This window comes from Bombus fervidus, chromosome 14, assembly GCF_041682495.2.
Source record: "Bombus fervidus isolate BK054 chromosome 14, iyBomFerv1, whole genome shotgun sequence".
NCBI lineage: Eukaryota > Metazoa > Arthropoda > Insecta > Hymenoptera > Apidae > Bombus > Bombus fervidus.
The window spans coordinates 5,641,440-5,663,143 of NC_091530.1; the positions used below are offsets into that span (position 1 = coordinate 5,641,440).

General features: G+C 39.0%; 1 protein-coding gene across 3 annotated transcripts in view; it reads right to left on the reverse strand.

Moving 5' to 3' along the window:
- Positions 1-21,704, reverse strand: part of Stet (stem cell tumor) — a 499,705-nt gene that overhangs the window by 15,236 nt on the left and 462,765 nt on the right. For all 3 annotated transcript variants that reach the window (XM_072017209.1, XM_072017208.1, XM_072017207.1), the window contains 2 exons: positions 19,739-19,881; positions 2,912-3,024 (listed from right to left, as the gene is read on the reverse strand). In XM_072017209.1, coding sequence (XP_071873310.1) covers positions 2,912-3,024; positions 19,739-19,881 — 256 coding nt within the window. The remainder of the gene's footprint in view (positions 1-2,911; positions 3,025-19,738; positions 19,882-21,704) is intronic.

Consider the following 21,704-nt stretch of genomic DNA (forward strand, 5'->3'; position numbering starts at 1 on the left):
TACTTTAACGAGCCACTCGGTAGATAAGTGATAAACGTGTTTGCTGTTGGCGAAATCTCAAATCTTAGCGCGTTACGTTAAAATCATCGAAAAAAAAAAAAAAAAAAAAAAAAAAGAGAAAAATGGTTTGTATAGCGTAATTAATGGAGCAAAAGAGGTGTTCTCGCAGGTTAAAAAAACATTTAATTCTGAGAGGATTAACAGGAAAGCACGTAGCTAACTCGTTTGAAAAATTCAAGAAAGCTACCCGGGAAGCTATATTTTACAGTTTCTATGTAAAGTACCTCTCTATATAATCTTCATTCTAGAAATTATTCAGAATAATTAAATTATGTGAGCGATCGTACGTTAGACGGTAATTAAATTTCATCTATGAATGCATGAAGTGCAAAAAAGCTGCAAATTGATCGATCGTAAAGAAGAGTAAGTGAAAAAGGGAAAAAGGAAGAGAGAAGCGAGGTAAAGGCGATAGATGCCGTTGCACTTGCTTAGTTACAATCGCATTACATCGGCGCGACCGCGATGCATACGAAGTAATCTTGTCGCGGTGGCCTCAGACAAGCTGTCGCCGCCTCCTGTTCACATGGAAAGCTACGAAGGCTCCGGAGAAAGCCAGTAGGGACGACTACTTCAGAGGGGACCTTCCGAGAAAAGACGAACGAGGAACGGTGCCGCTTTATTCTCATTACGCGATTCAATATTCCGAGGTAACCTTCTCGCCTGGTCTATGATTAAGCGAAGCTGCAAAATGAAAATTTCGATAGCTCTGTCCTGTGTGATAAATCCAGCCTTTTTTCTCCCTTTCTTCATCGATGTAGATTGAGACGTGGAAAATTGGACGAGCCTCGAAGCGTGAATAAACGTAAGCACGTAAGAAATTTTCTTTGTTAAAGCGAGATTGGAATTTATCATCGAATTTACGATCTATACAGGATCTCGACTTCTTGTTTCTTGTATGGTTGGATATGCGTTATAACGTAACTGTAAAATATAGCTTTCCGGACAACTTTCTCAAATTATAGGTTTATAGCGTTAGCGTAGATCGTTTTTTCTTTTTACATAAGAGGAACAAGTTTGGCATGTGACAAAAGCGCGCGTTTCTTCTTGTCCATGTCACTTTCGTATTTTCATTCATTTGTTTTCGAAAGGTTAAACAATTCCCAGAAAACAGGACGAACAACCAGTCGATTTTAATCGTTCGTACCAAATTTGGCTTTTCATCAAAACTAACTACGCGAAAGATACGACGAAACAAACGAAATACGTACGAATGTCTAATTCCATCGCGTCCATATGGTCCATCCAATTACACGTCCTTTTTCGCAACTCCAAAAATCCCCGCCAAAAAATCTTTCCTCGTTCGCTCTTACCCGTTGCTCTGTTCATTTCTCTCTCGTAATTCCGAGTCACCACAGTTGGTTTCGTTTCCAGTTTCCGGGCATAGCGGAACGTTACGATCCCCCGGCATCTACGTTGTCCGATGTATCCCGGACCTCCCAGCGGGAGTTTATTATTCATGCGCCCTATTTTGCAACGTTTTACTTTCATGACTGCTAATAACCCGGGATCCGAGTCTAATCGAATTTATGCAAATGGCAATTAGGTTTACACGAATGTGCGGCCCTTGCTTCTCGTCCTGATACGTGTACCAACGGTACACGCGTTTCTACGGATATACACGGATACACGAGAAACGCGCGTGCCTCCCTTTTCTCTCTCTCTCTCTCTCTCTCACTCTTTCTTCCACCCTCTCTCCGTGCTTTACACGCGACAGGGACGAAATAATGGAAAGAGCGAGGAAGGAGAAGAGAGCGAGCGAACGAGAATGGCGACGCAACATGCTCGGAAAGGGTGACAGAGGGGAAACGAGGGATGATCGGAGGGTGGTGAGATGGAGGGGCAGGGGAGAGTAAAAACACGTTCCATGCTGGAAAATCCCGAAACACGGCAAATGGAAAGAGGGACAAATTGTGTTACAGAGAAGAAATAGAGTCGCGCGGCCTGGCAGTTGCAGCTGCGCTTGCAACGGCATTTATATGGGTGAGAATCGCCGAGTGATTTAAATTCAGGAATATTGTTGCCAGCATTCTGTAGCATTACTGCATTACATGCCGGCGCATAATCGCGCGTGCAGCTATCGACAAGCCTCGGCTTGGCGAATGCCTGGCGCGTTAAATGCACTTGGACCGAGGTTCTCGTTTAATCGCATTTTGTTGACAACGGATAACGTTCTCTCGTCGTTTCCTTCCTTTTATTCTCTCCACGCATTCGCTGCCTCTCTTTACATCTATTTTTCGTTCGTTTGCTTCAATTCGAACGATATACCGTTCGACATGCTTGTTCTCTACCTGTAGACGCGTAATTATGATTATTTTCGAATTAGTGCGCACGATACGATTTAGATAGTTAGTTTAAAATATCGTGTTTCATAAAGCTCGGACTCTTTGAGAATGGGTTTGTCGACTTTTAGCGATTAAGAGACTGGTCTCGAGATGTAACGTTCTTCCGAAGGATTTTATCGTGCAAAAGTATCTCTGCTGGAATTGGAAATATTTTTGAAAAAAAAAAAACATCCAAATAGTTAAATACAAGATACTTGTATTTAATCTTTTGTTATAACGATGTCCGAGAATTAATTGAATACGAATGTGACGAATTTCCGTATTATCGAATGCATGAGTTTATATAATCAATTAGTTTCGAATAAATTAAACGAGTCGTCAACTATGTAATCTGTTAAACGTACTAAATGAATTGTCAATAATAATTGCCGTATTTACGAACGTTTTTAACCATACCTAACGCATAGCAAAGTGTAATTTTGGGAATACTGTCGCTGGATCAAGATTAGAAATTCTATTTACCCTTAGAAATAAAATTTTGCAATTTGTAACGCGTAGCGATTACTTACCGGCAAGAACTCCAGCCATGTAAACCGCCGCGATCCTCAGACTTCCGTGAACCATTTCCAGGGGAAGTCCCACGACCACCTGTACTCCTAAGTTAAATAGTAGGTGAAGCCACCTGAAATTCAAGCGCACATCCTCGTGAGACGGTACTCAGTTTCATTCGGAGTAAAATGACAGATTAATTACAGAAAAAATGTAGTGGAAGAATTTGCTTGGTTTCAAAGACGTTAAATTTTTTACTGTAAATTTTGTCATATTTTGCGCAGGTTTAAAAATATTGCATACACGGTGTGTTTATAGATGTGCAATTTTTATGTCATTTATTACGTAATTTTCAGATAAGACGATATTACAAGATATATCAGATATTGATAAATGAGATAATATGTCTTATATTTGGAATGACATAGCATTAGTACTTTCGCGTGTTCGAAACTTTTTCATTATGCAGCATTCTCTCAATCGTGTTATCGAAATACTCGAATCTGGTGGCTAAGAGGAATTATAATCTACTTAGCAGGCGTCTTTATTGCGAGTAATCATCGGCGTGGCGCAAATCTGCATTAGCAAGATACACAGGTAGCTAAGAGATTTATTTCCATGCTCGATCTTTCTAATAAGGCGAACTTTGTTTGGAGAACAAACTTACTTCCAAATCGAAAACTCGCGATACCAGTGAAATTTAGCAGACATTTAATTTATGAATTGGAGGGTTGAACGAACGTTCGGAAAATTTGTGCAAAAGCGTGTAAGTTCCTTCGTAAGTCACGAATCTTACGATTAAAAGAAACGCTACATCTTTGAACCGTGTAATATCCTTCCTAGGACACTTAATTGTTTTTTTGCAGTGTAAAAGAAGAACTAAAAAAACATAACGTTACTTATTCTAGAAAAGAATCGCCAAATTATTCTTCAAGTTCGGCAGATTCGGATTAATCGTAAAACAACGGTTCCAACATCTCGGTAAGGGCTATACTTGATGGCTTTATCGCCAACCTAATTCGCTACAAGTGTTAATAGACACTCGAAGGTGATTATTAATCCGTACCTCTTAAATTAAGGGAGACAAACGACTATCTTGACTCACACTATACTCGACGAAATGGCGCTCGAGATCCGAGAGCAGCGAATTAAAATTACCCTTCTTCCGAAGGCGCGTACGCAACTTAGGGGAAAGATAAAAGCGGAAATGGAGTCGAAGGAACGATAGGATCGGCGATGCTTCCTGGAAAATTCGGCTCGCCGTGCCACGACTATCGCAATGACAACGGCGGACGACGAAATTAAAGCAATTATGAATTTTATCTTGGCGACGCCTTGGAAACTTTCGCCGCGAGAAGAGAAGATGATCGAGCTTATCTGCTCCGGTTGGCAGCGCGGGAACGCTGTACGAGATAACATTCGTTTGACGCGATTCACCCAGTTTCCCTTCGTCTCTCATATTCAATTCCCAATTCGACCATGTTGCAATCTCTTTCTCAACTCGTCCGTAGCTTTCGCCAACTAATTACAACGAAAAGACGAACGCGTAATCTCGTTGGAACGAAAGATGCCGGCTACACCGAGTGCCTCGCCAACTCTGTCCGTTTCAAAGATCCTCGTTGTGTCGACGATAACGAAGGAAACTATTCCTCGTAAAAAGAAAATCATAACGTGCCTGCACGAAGTACAAGCTCGGTTTGTTACGCTCTGTGAATTATTCGTGTGATTTTCTTTGGTTTATTTAGATTTATACAATAGCAAGTTGAAAGAGCACTAGAATTTCCACAAATTTCTTCATCGTGCTGTGAAACGTTAGAATTTCGTAAACGCGTCGTTCTGACAATCATGATTACGGATAATTCGTAATAAGCGTTATACTAGTTGATATTTCTGTTCTGCTTCTTTCGAGGTGTTTCCCATCGTTTTATAAAAATCAGTACGTTAACAGCGATTTGGACGATTCGGACTATGAAATGTTAGAGTTTCCTATCGATGTCTCGATCGTCGAGCCAAACCTACAGCGACTACGCAAAGTATAGAAGCGTTTTCTTATCAGATTATACGTTTCATTTTTAAAATATCAGGCTCCTATATTCCTACGAATATGCTCTATCGATTCACACGAAATTTGCTACACGTACTTGGACCTAATTAATTAGTACGTAGATGGTGTAATAGATAGCGCGCCAATGCTTCTCGTGGTGACTGTTGTTAGAATTTAATCTTAAAGTTAAGATTAATAATCTGTGGAAGACACGATGTTTATGTTAAAATAATATTCAGCGATATTTATTAAACGGAACTACAGAACCTGATGTATAGAAGCGAGTGATATAGTCAACAAAGTATGGAGATTGTCGATTGTTGGCCAGTTACTCTCAGACTAGACGTAGTTAATGACCCATGATCCCTTAAATACTTTGAACCCCACTCTCTATACAGTAACGAGTATGATCTGTTCAAATGCCTGTGTGGGTGTCTGTGTAAGGGTATTTATGCCTATGCGTGAAATATCGTTGTATTCTAACAATTGTAGCTGTAATATTTGAAAAACGACGACTGAAACCTCCACCGCGATCTACTCGATCCATCGTTTTATGAGCCCTTTCGCTGGGAAGCTTGTCGATTGTCGTCCGAAACAGCGCAAAAGCGAACTAATACGTTAAATGTGAAAGAGTAGGGAAGTTTCGGTCAAACATTTTGTCGATTTTACGAAGATATGAAACGTTTGCCTTCTTACCACGGCATATTCCGTCTATATACGTTCTTTACTGAAACTTGGAACGACTCTACTTTCTCCTGGCACCGCTTTAGTATTTCAAGCAGACCGTTTTTCCGTTAAAAGCCTGTCGGCTCGGCTTTGCTTCTTTCCCATTCGCCGAGTGCGTTCGCGAAGAACCGTTGGAATTCCAGCAGGCGGTTTCGCGGTGACCTAATCACAGGCTGTCTGGCTCGATTTGCGTGGCACACGTTCCGAAGCGAGACGAGAAAACGGCGCCCGTGAACTTGTTCGTGAACGTCTCGATCGCATTCTTCGGCGCGTCGACCGCGTTGCAAAACTAGACGCGCGACGACGATGCTTCAGACTCGTCGAGGATGCAAACAGCGCGCTTAATAGGCTCACGTTTTAGTCGGTCGACTCGACTTACGGATCAGCCAGCTGAACTCCGTTCTCCAGTTTTTCTCGTCGTAGTTAAGATGCGTTTAGACCAACCGAGCGGATGCTCGTTCGTACCCCACTTTATTTCGAATTAAAGTGTAAACGAGCGTTCTTTCGCTGTTTAGCAATTGCTCGCCGAATGGAGAATCGAACATCCGAATGCTCCAAATTGCTACAAAAGTACGTGTTCGATGGTCGCGAATAGATCGCGGATTTCTATTTAAATTTATATTTTCGAGAATATATTTGTAAAATGAAAACCTCGATAGAAAATCGTTTTCTCTACTCCGGTATTACACGAAGCGTTATACTTAGGATATTTTATATATTTCCTCGTATGTACATTTCTTGTAATTTTACATCTATCCAAATTTCTTACAAATGCATAACAATCCGTAGTCTAATTACGAATGAACTTACGAACTGATTGCACGATAAGCGTTTACGTTTAACGAGCACGGTCGTTTGGTCTACCTCTATCGTACCTTGAACCTTCTCTCCCTGCACACGTTTCATATGCATTACTGTTTATTAAAAATTTGGAAACTTTGAACAAATTTAATCAGAACTCGTCACAACGTTTACGCGTATGAATCTATTTTCGAGTATCACGCAATAGGATAATAGGAAATAAACGAAACGCCATTTACGGAACATAAATACACAGATATTTCTGCATACAGCTAATATTTTCGCGAACTTAAAAGCCGTACGAAATTCCAAACGAAATTTTACCAAACAAAATAGCCAAGCAGAATAAGACATCAAGGAAACGACCTACTTTTTCATCATCCTTTAACACCTTGACTTTTCCACGTTTCAAGACGATTTGAAGAACGTTCGTGGTAAAAATGTGACGTTTCCAGCTGCATGGAACAATTCCACAAATGCACACACACAGAGAGAAAGAGAGAGGGGGTGTGAGCGGAAGGATACGTAGGCATCAATTCGTCGAAAGTACGCAATCCACGAAATGGAGCATGCAAAAAGGAAGTTGGAAGGCTGTTCGCTGTCTAGGACAGCTCGGATAGAAGGAGGGTAGAAACGATAAGACAAGAGGATAGATACCCTCGCTTTGCGATGGAAGGAAAGACCGTCATCCGTCATTCGTATTCGCGAGATAGAAATTTCGATCAGGCAGGATCATCCTTCAGCTGAACTGAGAGCCGACAATCCGGTGTAATTCGTCCACTAAGACAATGACGGAGAATTCGTCTAATTGCTATCCAATTAACTGAAACCGCTACCCCCTTCTGCGCTCGTTCAACTTCCTCTGAATTCTTCCCTCTTCTGTCTAGAAACGTTTCGTGTGTCGTGACTCGAATAATATCGTCGTTTAAATGCTAAAACGCTATTAACGCTGAAACGCACGGATTTTACGTACTAGTCGATCGCCGTGATTTTCCAGGAATATGAACGAGAGCACGAGAACGAAAGCAACTGTGAAGTTTATAATTCCCTCAGGAATAACCGTTTAAAGATATATACGTACGTATAGTGACTGACAAAATCGATCAAATTGCATCCGAATATTTAGTTATTCTTATGATCAGCTGCGATCAGCTTCAGTATTTTCAAGCAAACCGTAGTCCGATTTTTTTTTTTTTTTTTTTTTTTTACGTAATCAAGAGTTTCTCTCTTTTCATACGTTCGCGTATTCTTACTTCTCGTTCGCGAAAGCTTTATTTTACTCTCATAGCGAATTATCGGTCGTTTCGTAGTCGAAGAAAACTTTGCTTCAAATCGCGTTTTATCTTTCGACAAGTTCCTTTAAAATTTGTTCGTACATTAAGCACCGTACCCACAGAACGTTGCATCTTCTTCGCAATATCAGAACAATCAAATTTCGGTAATCTTTCAATTTCTGCTTACTCGCATCGATCCATCGATTTCGCGATTACAAATTATCGCAAATCCTTGGATTTCCTCTAGGACGCCTATTTGGTAATATTCAGCGGGTAAATCGTCTTGCATTTTCTCTTGGCCGACTAGTCGTCGACGTGGTTTGTGGTAATCGAGGTATCGTGGTCTAAATTGTCCACGATAAAGCGAACACTCGCTGTATACCATTAAGGAAATTGTGTCTTCCTCTGCGCGACTACCAAGCACTCGAAACAACAGTAATTACAGAAACACAGTGATTAATTAGAAAAGTAACTTATAAGTGACTGTTCATTCGTCCCGACCGCTTGGATCGCGCGGCAAATCTTCAAGTTTCTTCTTACGATTAGAATTTCTCGAGAAATACGTAATATCGTGTATTTTACTTGCTTCTTTTAATTCCCTGGACTCTGTAGACGGAAGGAGATACATTAATCCTCTCTTTATGGAAATTTTATAGTGTACGCTTCGATATTCTCTTGTGGATTTCTGGAAGTAGAAACGATACTTAATCTACGGTTTTTCTTACAAAGTACAGATTTCTTTGTCCGCGACATCGAATATCATAATTTCCTCATTTACGATTTAAATCCTCTCTGGCATTCCATGGTTTTAATCAGATACGATCTTCAATTATCGCCACTTCGATTCTTCGAGTATCGTTTTTAGTCGATAGAATAAAACAATGTGTCTATTTCTTATGATTTTAACAAAGAAGAAGAAATAATTGAAAATGTTTCTTCCTTATCGTATATTAAAATTCTTCTGGAGCTTATAATTCGCCACGGTTAAGCTTCGATATCTTCGAACTCTTCCTCTTGCATTTGCTTCACACGGGACGATTGCTCGAACGATCGAATCGACCCAAAATCGAATATCATAATTTCTTCATTTACGATTTACATCCTCTGTGGCATTCCATGGTGTTAATCAGATACGATCTTCAATTATCGCCACTTCGATTCTTCCTGTATCGTTTTGAGTCGATGGAATAAAACAATGTGTCTATTTCTTCTGATTTTAACAAAGAAGAAGAAATAATTGAAAATGTTTCTTCCTTATCGTATATTAAAATTCTTTTCGAGCTTATAATTCGCTACGGTTAAGCTTCGATATCTTCGAACTCTTCCTCTTGCATTTGCTTCACACGGGACGATTGCTCGAACGATCGAATCGACCCAAAATCGAATATCATAATTTCTTCATTTACGATTTATATCCTCTGTGGCATTCCATGGTTTTAATCAGATACGATTTTTAATTATCGCCACTTCGATTCTTCCAGTATCGTTTTGAGTCGATGGAATAAAACAATGTGTCTATTTCTTATGATTTTAACAAAGAAGAAGAAATAATTGAAAATGTTTCTTTCTTATCGTATATTAAAATTCTTTTCGAGCTTATAATTCGCTACGGTTAAGCTTCGATATCTTCGAACTCTTCCTCTTGCATTTGCTGCACACGGGGCGATTGCTCGAACGATCGAATCGACCCGAAATCGGTATAAAAGGCGAGTGACAAAAGGAGATGGTCGGAACGATTAAAAGGATTATCGAGCGAAACCGATTTGAATGCGAGCTCGCCGCTGAGCAACGGGATAAAGGCGGAAGGTGGAGTTTCAGCAAGTTGACTCGAACGTTCCAGAGTCGCAATGTCGTCAGTCGGTCTAACTACTTGCTAGTAGTTAATTACGCATCGAAAACTTCTTACTTATCGTTGAATCGTGGCCGAGTTTGTCCACGCCGATGTCTCAGCGTTCTACGATTTCTAATAACGAGCCGATGCAGCTCGTCTACTTTTCCACGGCCTGTTATCGCCAACTTTCCGCTCCAAACAATCTTCGTTTCGATTTTATCGCTAATCTGATGTTCGATCGATGGCTCTGACGACCACTCGATGTTCAACCGCTGACAATTACGAATTGGGAAGCTTCTGTACCTTGGAAACTTCCACGTTTCGTGAATAAAGTTTCTATTTGCTTCCTTGGAATTGGATAATTTCTTCTTAAAATACTGTATTACGACGACGATGATTTAACGTTAAAAAATTACTGATTGAAAAATCGTCCTATGAAACTGGAAGTTTTACCGACGATTCCTACTTTGTTTCAGAAGCAACGAGTTTTCGTGAATACGATTGAAAGAGAGTGAACCTAAGCTGGCATTTGTTTCTCGAAAAATGTTATAACCAACTTTCTATGCTTGCAAAATTGCAACTCTTAGAATGTTAAAATATTTTTGTAAATTCTTTGTATCCTTTATACATTTAATTTATATATAAATGTACAAACTCCCATAATCTAGCGAAGAGATTCGATTTATAACATCTTCTTCAGATTATCCGTACATCGACCAGTGAAAATACATTGGTTTCGAGTAAATTTCTCGAGGAAAACAAAAGCTGCGCATTGTTAAAAAGCGATACAGTTTTGCGTATTGAATCGCGTCTTAAAATCTTGACTTCAAAGATAGTAAAGAAATCCACGACGAGGAAATCTATGTGCAAGACGTAGCCTGATCTTAATTACCCGTAGCACCCGTTCCTTTAATCCACAATCTGTTCCTTCAAAACCCCCGTATGATAATTCCGTACGTCGGAAGGGCGAAGCAAAAGTTTCCGCTTCCACGTGACGCGTCTCGACGCAGGGAACAACGACAGGGTCGAAGGTATTAAGGACGAGGCTTTCTTTTCTGCATTTAGACGACATTAAACGAGTTTCGCATAATGGTTTTGCTCGTCGGCATGCATAATGTCTCGCCATTGGGTTGTCGGTGAACGAAGGATCCACGCGGACGATTCGACGGACCAGCGAGATGGACGTCGTTATTTAAATCGAGTCGATGTTATCCTCTGCTGCTCCACACTGTCTTCTTTCAATTTCATCCTCGCGAAAGTCCTGCGACGATCATCGAGAACAGGAGGGTGCGCCCTGCATCTTCGCCAGCCGGCAGACACTTCTTCCCCGAAATGAATTTTTCCGAAGGAATTTATTCATTTCTCGGCGTCTGCCTTGCTTTTCAACCGGCGGTTGCATTTTTATAAGAGGAATATCAACGAAGGGTGGAACGAACACGTATACCTACACCCCTGAGAACTTATATCTCAGTTTTGACAAAGATGGATTTTTTTTATCGTCTATGAGAATTTTATCGCAGCTTCCTCTCGTTTCCTTCTGTTCGAACGTTTCGCGCTATTTGTATATTTTGTACATTTCTATATCTTGGTCGGTGTAAACAAATCGTTTGATTAAACGAGAACGATACCGATACCGAGACGAAGAAGATACGATTTAGAAAATGTAGATACCGAAGTGAATTATAATTACACACTTTTTTTATTATTATTATTGCTATTATTATTAACAATTAGATATTACACGATGTTACAGAGAATTAAGAGATGTTCAGAAAGAGATTCGAACGGAATTATCGAAATCACGTTAAAACGTATGAGCCTGTCTCGATTCTATTATCCGCGAATAGATTTACAGAATGTTGAAAAACCTTCAGGTATTTCTTAGGTAAGGATCACGGAAAAGTTTCTATTCGCGAACGTGGCACGGAAACATCCTTTCGACGATACTTGTTCTCTCGTATTTTCGCGAACTCCGCGATACCATTGTCTGTTCCAACGGTGTGCCGTGTTCACTTCCTGCAATTACCACGATTGTCTCGATTTTTCTCGGCTTCAACGTTTCTCACGGCTCGTCCCTTGTATCTGTAAGTCACAGGTCGCGAAACTACCTGAGAGATACGCCTCTGAAAGGCAGGAGACACCTTTCACATTGATAACAAGCAGGTTAAACTGCGTGTTCGGCGGCAACACGCCTCTGAAACCAAGGGTTTTTGATTCCTTGCCGTTTGGGACGTTTCCTTTCGTTGCTCCAAATGTTCAACGTATTTCGACGACAGTTTAAAAGACATTGTTGGAGTTGGAGGTCGCGGAAGTTTCAAGATTTTACCATTCCATGGAAACTTGCTTTAGACCGAAACTTTCCAGCGGATGGATGAGATTACTTCCGTAATATGTGCGAGCAGGTTCGTTTTTGGCGAACAGAGCTTCGTCTTTTCCACTCACGATCGTTTCATACCCTTTGTCCTTTAAAATAATCAATTTTTTCTTGTACCTGTGTGTGTTACACACGCATGTAGTTAAAAAATACAGATACATTCTTCGAAGTTGTGTTCTTCAAACTTGCGATATTTTCCGCGATAGCTTTTCAGATATTTTTTTTGTTCGTAAAAAAAAAAAAAGTGGAATATACAAAAGTAGAGCTACATCGAGGTGTTTCAGTATTTCCAAGTATTTCAGAACTATGTATATTTTAATAAATATACAACACCCATTTCGGGTTACATAGATCGAAGGAGAACAATAGAATTACACCGATAAAGTTCCAAAGTATTAGTTTTTCGACGAATGCAAAGATATATGGACATGGTAACTCGTTATTTTATCCAATATCACTAAAATACTGAATCATAAGATATCCTGTCGTTTAAGTAAAATATTTTGTAACAGCAAAAATGTTTTTAGTATATATAAATATAGGAAGGAAGGTACAGAGAAGAGAAATAAAGCACATTTCTTTAACGTAGAACCGATCGTGTGCGTAAAATATCCTTCAATGGAGTATTACGTATATTAGATATTCCAGAGACGTAGACCGCTATAAAATCGTTCGCAGTAATAAAAAACGTCTTGAAAATCGCAGGACGCTTTTCGCATTAATAACGAGAAGCGTTTGATAAGACGTCGAGAAGAGGAGAAGAATCGAGCATGGGATAGAGATAAGGCAACGTTAGATAATTTACCACGATATCTTTTTACCTTACCATCGAATTACACGTAACGTATAGATATTTGCATCGGATCTTAACGAAATTTCTTTCTTCTAATCTTCTGCGCACACTTTCCACTTTTTATCGATAGCTCGAAATTTAAAAACGATCTCTCATTATTTATCGTACAAATTTTCTCATCGGAGTTTGTCAATTTTTTTTTTTTTTGTTACATCCGAAAGAAGTGAAATTAACGTGTTTAGTTTGGCCGAGTGGTCTGTGTCAATTCCAAAAACAGATAGCAGATATTAATCTCGACCATTAGTTTGTCATTAGTTGTTCATACATTCTAACAACATTTATGTATCGTTAATATAAACGAAGTAAATCGCGGACATACGAACAGCAGTTCGTTCGTTATCGAAATCTTCTTTGCTATCAAAAATTTCTTATCAAAGTTCATGAATGTTTCGTGCAATTGGTACAATAGTTGGTCGAGAGCTATCGCGGAAGTTGAATCGTAAAGAAATTACAAGGGTTTCTTCGTTACAGCTCTGGTCGATCTCGCGTACTCACACACACACACACGAGCGCGCGCGCGCGCATATGCACCTTCTGCTTCTTAATTGCACTTCATTTTATTTTCCGGATATTATCGCGAGTTAGAATCGTTTCGAAACTTCCACGCTCGTTTCTATTCAAAACTTCTCGTCCGTGTGTTCTATCTGAACTTTCGACCAACGCGATACGTATTCCTACTTCACCCAGTATGATTTTACGCTTTCTCAAACGTGCCTACAATTGCAGCTTGTTGGAACTTTGATAAATACACCGTGTTCCCTTTTCTTCCGTTAAGTTGATCGACGGTTTCCTTGCTCGGGTTTTTTCCATCTACCTGGTCAGAGTAATCCCGTGATCTCTTTTCTCTTTTTATCTTTTTTAACGGAGAGCGGCTGTTTGATTTTGCAAAAATGGTTGTTATTATTGACGTTATTGGAATCACGATGGTTTATTTATGACAAGAAATAAAAAACGACAGGCTCGTTGCAAAACACGTTTAATCTCTGTTTAATACTTTCAACCATTTTTCACGCAATTTTCATCGTATCGCACAACTGTCCTAGATGTTTCTATATATATTGAGTTGGCAACAAAGTGATCGCGGCTTTTGTCATTAGGTGGTAATGACACGATCCGCAATCACTTAGTTGCCTACCCAATAATTATATATTTCAAAACATCCACGTTCGTTCGAATAACGAAATTGTAGACCAGTCAATTTTCACTCGACAACAAGTCAAAACGCGAGTCATTCTTTAGATCGTATTTGTCGCGAGCTCGTGAATTATCAACGGAAGACGAATGTCGACTACGTGATAATTTTTAGAAATATACTAAGAATCTCTTCGCTGTTACTTTATATACTAACATCGTAGGAAACTGAACTCAAAGAGCAAATGTTATATTCAATCGTTGAAATCGCACACTACAAGCAGTCAGACTGGCAACACGAACTCATCGTATCTCGCGAACAATCCATATTCGCGATGATCCGCTGAAAGTTGCCGGGTTCAGGTACGAAGATGGATCGTGGAGGAGGTTCATCGGGGTGGAGAGATATATTTTCGCGCATTAATAACTAGGATATCGCAATATTCTCGGCAACGAGAGAGGCGGTTTTTGAGAAGACCGATGGCGGCTGAGAGAAGTAACAAAGAGAAAGGAAGGAAAGGGAGCGAGAAAAGCACGCGGGTTCTATGGGAAAACGTCGGGTCACTCTTATCGCTGTTTCCATACGCACGTAGGGAAAATGGTCGCCTTATCTGCCGTTTCCATGAATAATTTAGAGAGCTTCGCTGTTGAAAACTTCGCCGCCAGTCCTCTCGTTCTATCGTTCAGAGACGTTTCTCGCGTGCGTTACACTCTCAAGAAAGAACTATCGTCGTGCAGAAAAAGCGAACACGGAAAAAAGAATGCTATCGTTTTGGAAGGAGCGCGACGAACAGGAATCGAGAATAGGACCTGTAAAGTTATATTTCTAACGCAGATGAGCTTAAAAATTCATTTGGACGAGTATTGCGTATTATGGTACAAGTGACTGGTGGATGAACGTTTCGCGTAACTGTGCCTGTGAACCTGCGTTCGACTTATGCATATTTAATGGTTATTACGCGGCAAAGTGTATATGTGAATCATAGGGGACGACGTTTACACCTTTCATAAAATAACAGGTGATATTTAAAGGTTCATAAGCGAGGGAGAATTAAAATGTTGGTCTGCGAGTTTCTTCGAGGAAGTAACTTGAAATATATTTCTGATATTCTTTGAAAGATTAGTAGGATAAAAAACAATTAGACCAGTACATGTAAATGATTCGCTTTGTCTATGAGTTGGCTGGAAGATCGTTTCGAAATTATTTTAGGGTGCGTTTGCATGTTGAGAATTGCAAGCGAGGAATTATACAATTGCACGTTTCAGGATTATTTCACTCGTGATATATAGTTTTTGAATCTATCATACCACAAAGTTGTTTGAAAAGGTTTATATCGATACTGACGATTCGATTTTGCTTCATGCGATTCTATATTTTATCTAATTTCGTGCTTTTATCATACAACGAATGGCGTAGCAGCGCTATTATAACATACATTTTCAATATTCGCGTAAAACATCGAAAGAGAAATATTATGAAAAACCGAAACCCGTATCATTAATTCCCTCAAAGTATTGATTATCGCGCACGGTACGTCTGATAAACATTCAAAGAGAGTTCGTTGAAAGCTACTTTCGAAACGAATGAATTATTGTCAAGGAAATGACTGATAAAACGAATATTACTTCGTACATTGAAAACGGATTTAACATCCCTTTGTTATAAATTATCTGAAAAGCACATCAAATTTCTCTTCGTAAAACAACCGTACCGAAACACCGTACGTAACAATGGATATTCAAATAATTTTCATCCTTAAAATAATCGACGTCGTACAGTATACACTTTTAGGTTTAATCGATCTAAAACACTATGAGTTTCTGTTTCGCGTTTCCCCTGTTATTTTACAGCGTCGAGTGGTAGAAGTTGCGTTGTAAATTTATAATTTAGTCGAATAAATTTCGTCGATCATTGACGTTTCTGTTTTAGCCTCGTAAGGGTTGGCCAGAGAAGGGTGAAGCTAGAATATTATATAAAACGCTTATGTGCGTGTCTTTCAACACTTCTTTATGCTGTCATTAATAAAATACAATCCCCTTCACCGTACAATGTTTGCTACAGCGGAAAAAAGAACAGAATAGAACATGACTTCATACTTTTTGTCTTTTTTTTTTTTTCTTTTTTAGCAGAGAAGCATATTTTAAAATTCAGTGCACTGTCGATCGATCCACGTTACCAACATCGTCTTTCTTTCTACTTCTCAACGAAGTGTTTCTCCATTCTCTTCAAAATTTTCGAGATATTGCTTGTCCTAATGGTTACATCCTCGGCATCTTCGACAATTCGATTAAAATTGACTGATTAATTAAACTTGAATGTTAAAACACGAATGTTAAAATCAACAAGAACGTACTTGCTCGGCATTTTCTCCAGTGACATTCATGTATTCAATTGTTAACGCAACATCCATTCTCCCTAATTTCACCTAATTTTTATCTCTAATTTTCTATCCGAATTACGATGCTTCATTGTATCGGTGTAAATACACTCAACAGAGGAAGCTCGGACACGTTTGCAAAAGGTGTTCGCTTGAACCGTGAAAAAGATGAGAAGCAAGGAGGTAGAAAAGGAAGATAGGGGTGAGTAAACAGTTGAACGATGTTCTGCTGAAAAGATAGCGAGAGAAAAAGTGGAGAAAAGCGTATTTTCGATGGTGGGAGTAGCCGCGTGCCGGAACATTTACGTAATTCCATTTGACTCGTGGGACGATTGTTGAATTCGATTCGTGTCGACCGGAGGAGATTGCAACGTGATTCGCTGTTGCCGGTGGGAAGGGGATGGAAATTAGCGTCAAGGATTAACGCGAGAATTGCATCGGGCGTATTCACGGTGAAGGGCGGCCAATCGAGAAAAGTGGCCAGCAAAATGTCCAATTTATCACGCGTGACACTTCCCTTCTGCGCGCCATCTGAATTTCAAACTGTCCACCCTCTCCCTTTTTTTTTTCTTTTTTTCTTTATGTGTGTGTCAAATCTGTCCTTCGAATATTATTTTAGAATATGATAATACGGTTATAATTACGCCAGATTATGCATTGTTGCCGATTTAATTGGACGATCGGTTTCGTAACAAAACGTTGTTATTTTTTTCGTTCGATGTGTTTAGTCTGGTGACTCTGCGTAGCCTGGAATCCATCCCTCGGTCGAGGCGGCCACTCGCTACGTCGATATAATTAGTTGGACCGTAATAATCATAAGGAACTGTCGTAAAACTAAGCATTTCGATTTGACCGTTAAGTGGTATAAAACACCTTCGAGTTAAAATGTTCCTTACGGTTATTGCTCCATCAGGTAAAAGGTAAAAGGCTTCACCCGTAAGCGACCGGTGGTGAGGCGATCAACACTCAGCAAGAGTTTCCCTCTGCGACAGATCACGTCAGAGACACAAGAAATCACGAAATCGATAGATCGCCGGTGATCTCCTCGCGTCGCAGTTCGAACGTTTTGCGAATAAGGCGAAGAAATTGAACTTTGTATACGATAATAGAATTTATTATGCAAATCCAATCGAGTGACGGTTCAAAGTGTTACAACAGAATGATTAAAGTGTTGCAAGAGACTGATTCAAAATGTTTTAACAAACTGGGCGAGCGCCTATTTTGGAGGGTTTTTATACCGAGGTTTTAGTCTCTCTGGGGGGTTATCGTCTGGTGTATCTCAGAGGCGGCTATTTCGTTACTATTTGGTTATTCTTTCGATGACTGTGATATGCAGGATGTCTAGCCTATCCTATTACTGTTTCTGAGCGGGTGGTCTTCTTGAGCGTGTGACAACAGCATCGTTACCGAACTTTACTGGTTCTACGATTATAGATCAGTCAACATCTCTGCATTGAGTTTTCTACTTTAACTCAGTCAACATATATTCATTAGCTTATCTACATATATACATATATATACGAAACGAGCGTAAGCATCTTGTCTACAATTGTTGTTGGAACAAAGAACACATTATAACCTGTTACCTCAGCGTTGTAATTAATTCAACTATCTCTATTACCTTAAACGAAATAGAGGATCGATCAGTTTCGTGGCGTTGATTGTAATATCGTAACGGGAATTCACGACTCCCGTTGACGCGCTTCCTTGAGATCGCGACAATACACAATGTTATTTGGTTTATGGAAATTACGATAAGAGGGTAGAAATAGTTAGTATGGATTTTGTTTGGGAAATCGAGTAGAAAATGATTTAGCTACTCGCGATAGGAAAAGAGTATAATTCCGTTGTCATGTTGAGTGATGTGAAACTTTTGCAAAAGTAGTCTTATACCGCGTGAGCGTTTTCCAATAAATCAATTTTATTTTAGTCACGTACTAGACAGATGTTAGAATTAATAGCTTTACTATTTTGGAACAAAATGAAAACGTAGTATGATAAAAAATATTTCGTTCCCTGTTAGTTATTGTTTGGTTTATGAGAACTAGAGGGTCGTAAATATTAGGTTGTCCCGAAAGTTTCTTTCGTTTCACAAGGAAATAGTAGATGCGTAACATTTTTCGTTTTATATTATTTTATTGAATTACGTATGATATATTTTGTAGTAATAGAATAAAATGCAGTTAGGATTTATTTTGAAACGAAAACAATTTTTGGGATAACCTAATAAATTCCTTTAAAAATGCGAGTAAAACGTTAGTTGTTTAGGATCGAGAACCATAATCTTTCATTATCCTTTTTTCATTATTCTTCGATAATACAAGATGAAATATTTAATTTCATATTCGTTTTTATTTCACGTCGAACGAATGAATTAATACAGCAATTAATACATCCTATATTTAATACTTTATTTTTAAACAAATATCGTTTTACCTTTTTTTTCTTCATTATTTTTACATTTTTATTTTATCAGGAAAAATGAAGACGAAAATATGACGAGTTTATCGTACGAAAATAGCGCGATACTAAAAGCTGCATTTTAAACGCGACATAACTAGCAAATAAATAACGAGTTAACTCAGCACAAAGGTTTCATACGTCAAAGAAACATAGCCGGCGATTTAAACGATCCTTCTGATACACAAATTTACCCGGACATTTTTGACAAATGCGTCGTGAATTTCAATTTCCGCATTTTCCAATAATCGTCGTGAAAATTTCATCCTGCAGTCGAACGTAACGAATATCTACCTAATATTAAAAATAGTATCGTCACGACGAAGCCCGGCACTAATGAAACTCGACGGTATATTACAACGCCAATAATTTTATCATTTTATTTCGTTGTTCGGCAAACAACGGCGCTAACATACTGCCGTTTAATCGATATTACAAAGGATCCCGATTAACGTCAAAGGAATTAAGATTGACGAACGATAACACATATTTCGCTAACATTCCGACTCGTTTTTATTAAAAAATATTCGATAAGTTCCAGTGTATCGTAGTATCAACGATATCGGTATGATATTCGTGGAATTATCGTCGTCGTATCTAGCGTGACTTTCAAAGTAGTAGGTCGAACAGATCGTTAAAAAAAAATTTTGTTTCGGGTAAAGGTCAATTTTCGTTTCAGATAAAAATTTTACTTAAAAGAAAAAAAAAAGAAGGAAAGAAAAAGAGAAAGAAGAAAAAACAACGATATGTTCCGACTTGTCGGAAAAGAAGCCAAGTTCTGTGTTTCCTTTTCAAATAAACTACATATATTTTTTTTCTAGAATATGACAAAGAATTGCAAAAACATGAGACGTTGTAATAATCGTTTCCTTAAAAATACACTTTGTTTCTTAATAGTTTTGCGACCAGCGGATGCGCTTTTACACGAAAGGGAAAACAAGTTACTTCGTTTTTGGAAATTTTGATGTAACTTACCCAGCATGAAGGAACATATAGAACGCGAATCTCCAGAGCTCGAGACGCTTGTCCGGTCTGTAAATGAAAACGCTGTCGATCGGTACTGGCCCCGAAGGATTCACCTCTCCCATCGCCACCGTGTAATACGTGAAGAAACCCAGCTGCAAGCATAAATTCCCGAAAGATTAATTCATCGTTTTGTCATTTAACTATCTTATCGAGTAATAAATTCGTTCGCCTCTTACTAGCGTGAAAATGCCAATCAAATTTTATTATTCCCGATTTTCGTTTCATATCCAGCCATAGAATTTCTCTTCCGCTTCGCTTGTACCGCGAATTTAGAATCGCGACGTATAGGAAAATTAAGTTGAAAAGTATATTGTACCGTGATATAACGTTTCTTTCAGTAATAGCTGTTGAGAATTGTGGATCTTAATCGCCGAAATAAAAGTAAAGGAACGTCAAGGTTACACTTAGAATTCATTCTAAAATAGTTTTAGATTTATTTAATAAACGATTTCCAGGATCTTCGTCGATACACATTTGCACGCGTTTCAGCACTCTCTTTGTCTCGCCGTCTTCCATACCACACGTCTAATCTAGCACACAAAATTATACATATCTCAATAATAGTCATTATCGACGTTGCTTATCAAACTGGACATCCTTTGGACGTGCTTTCAGGCAAAACGTCGTTGCCCGTTTTTCAAGTCAAAGACGCGTAAGTATATTTCTGGTCCTCGACGGAGAAGGGAATCTTTCCATAAAAGGATATTGCGGATGCAGATCTGTCGTGATCTGCCATTGCATTATACACATTGTGCCCCGGTTCATAACGTTGTATATATAATATATCGGCGATATTGCAGAGAAATATCAGAATACATCGGTCACTACTCGACTTGTCCCTACGTCTAATTCAAAATAAACACGCGCGCACCTTACTGCTCGAGTGTTTATTGCGTGCTTCGCCAGCTTTATCGAAATTAAAATCTCCATTTCTGTCTATAATATAAGTTTATTCGACTGTAAAGTCAGATATGTTATCGGTTTTCAGGAGATATTGTGGCAAGGGTGAAAGAAGATTGAATATGAAAAGGAAGAGCGGATGGAAACGATAGCTATAGATCCAATATCTTTTATAATAAATCTATCTAACAGAGGTCGTAACTTAGAATAAAAGTTTTATATTAGATCGAAGGCCCGTTCGTTGGATTTTCTAGGGCGGTACTACACAACATACGAGTTTTAGGATGCTACTGATGCAGCTTTTGTCTGCACGTTGGTCGATTAGTAAATCTTTCTATGAGATTCTTGTTTCTATAACGAGAAATTGGAACTTTTATTCGTAAAATTCACTGGTTTTTAATATCCCGGCTATCAAAAGGAATTCCAAATATTTACATTGGCCTTGTTATTTCGTTCATGTTTTTTTCTTTCAATAATGTCACGCGACTTTCACGTATTGTTTCAATGGTCGTGAAAAAAACATTCTATTTCAATCGTGAGATTATTTTACTTCCATTACGACGGTTTCGAACTTCTTCGTTTAAACCAACGATGTTGCGTGGGCTTTTTAAGTTACTTTTCAAGCTTACCTTTGAGTCTCCTGTCGTTTGTGCCATCTACTTGTACCGAATAAACCCGCGGAAGCGAGTAATTATTTTTCTTCTTTCTAAATTCACCGCCAATCCTGTGCTCGTCCAACGAAATTGAAAAATTGATTAAAAAAAAGAATTAATTTGACTCCTCGTAGAAACTCGTATCTAAGAAAACGATCGAACGAAGAAAGGGGATACTTAAAAATAGAAATACAAAATTTAAAACACTCTGTCATCGTGTAGTACTTTAAAATCAAGAGATGTTGGCGCGGTCGTGCACTGGCGAGAGATACGAGTGACATGCCGCGTGCTAAGGACGTTTATTACGTCATAATGATCCGAACTGCCGGCTTGCCGAGTGAATGTAAGCGGCTAAAAGAGGA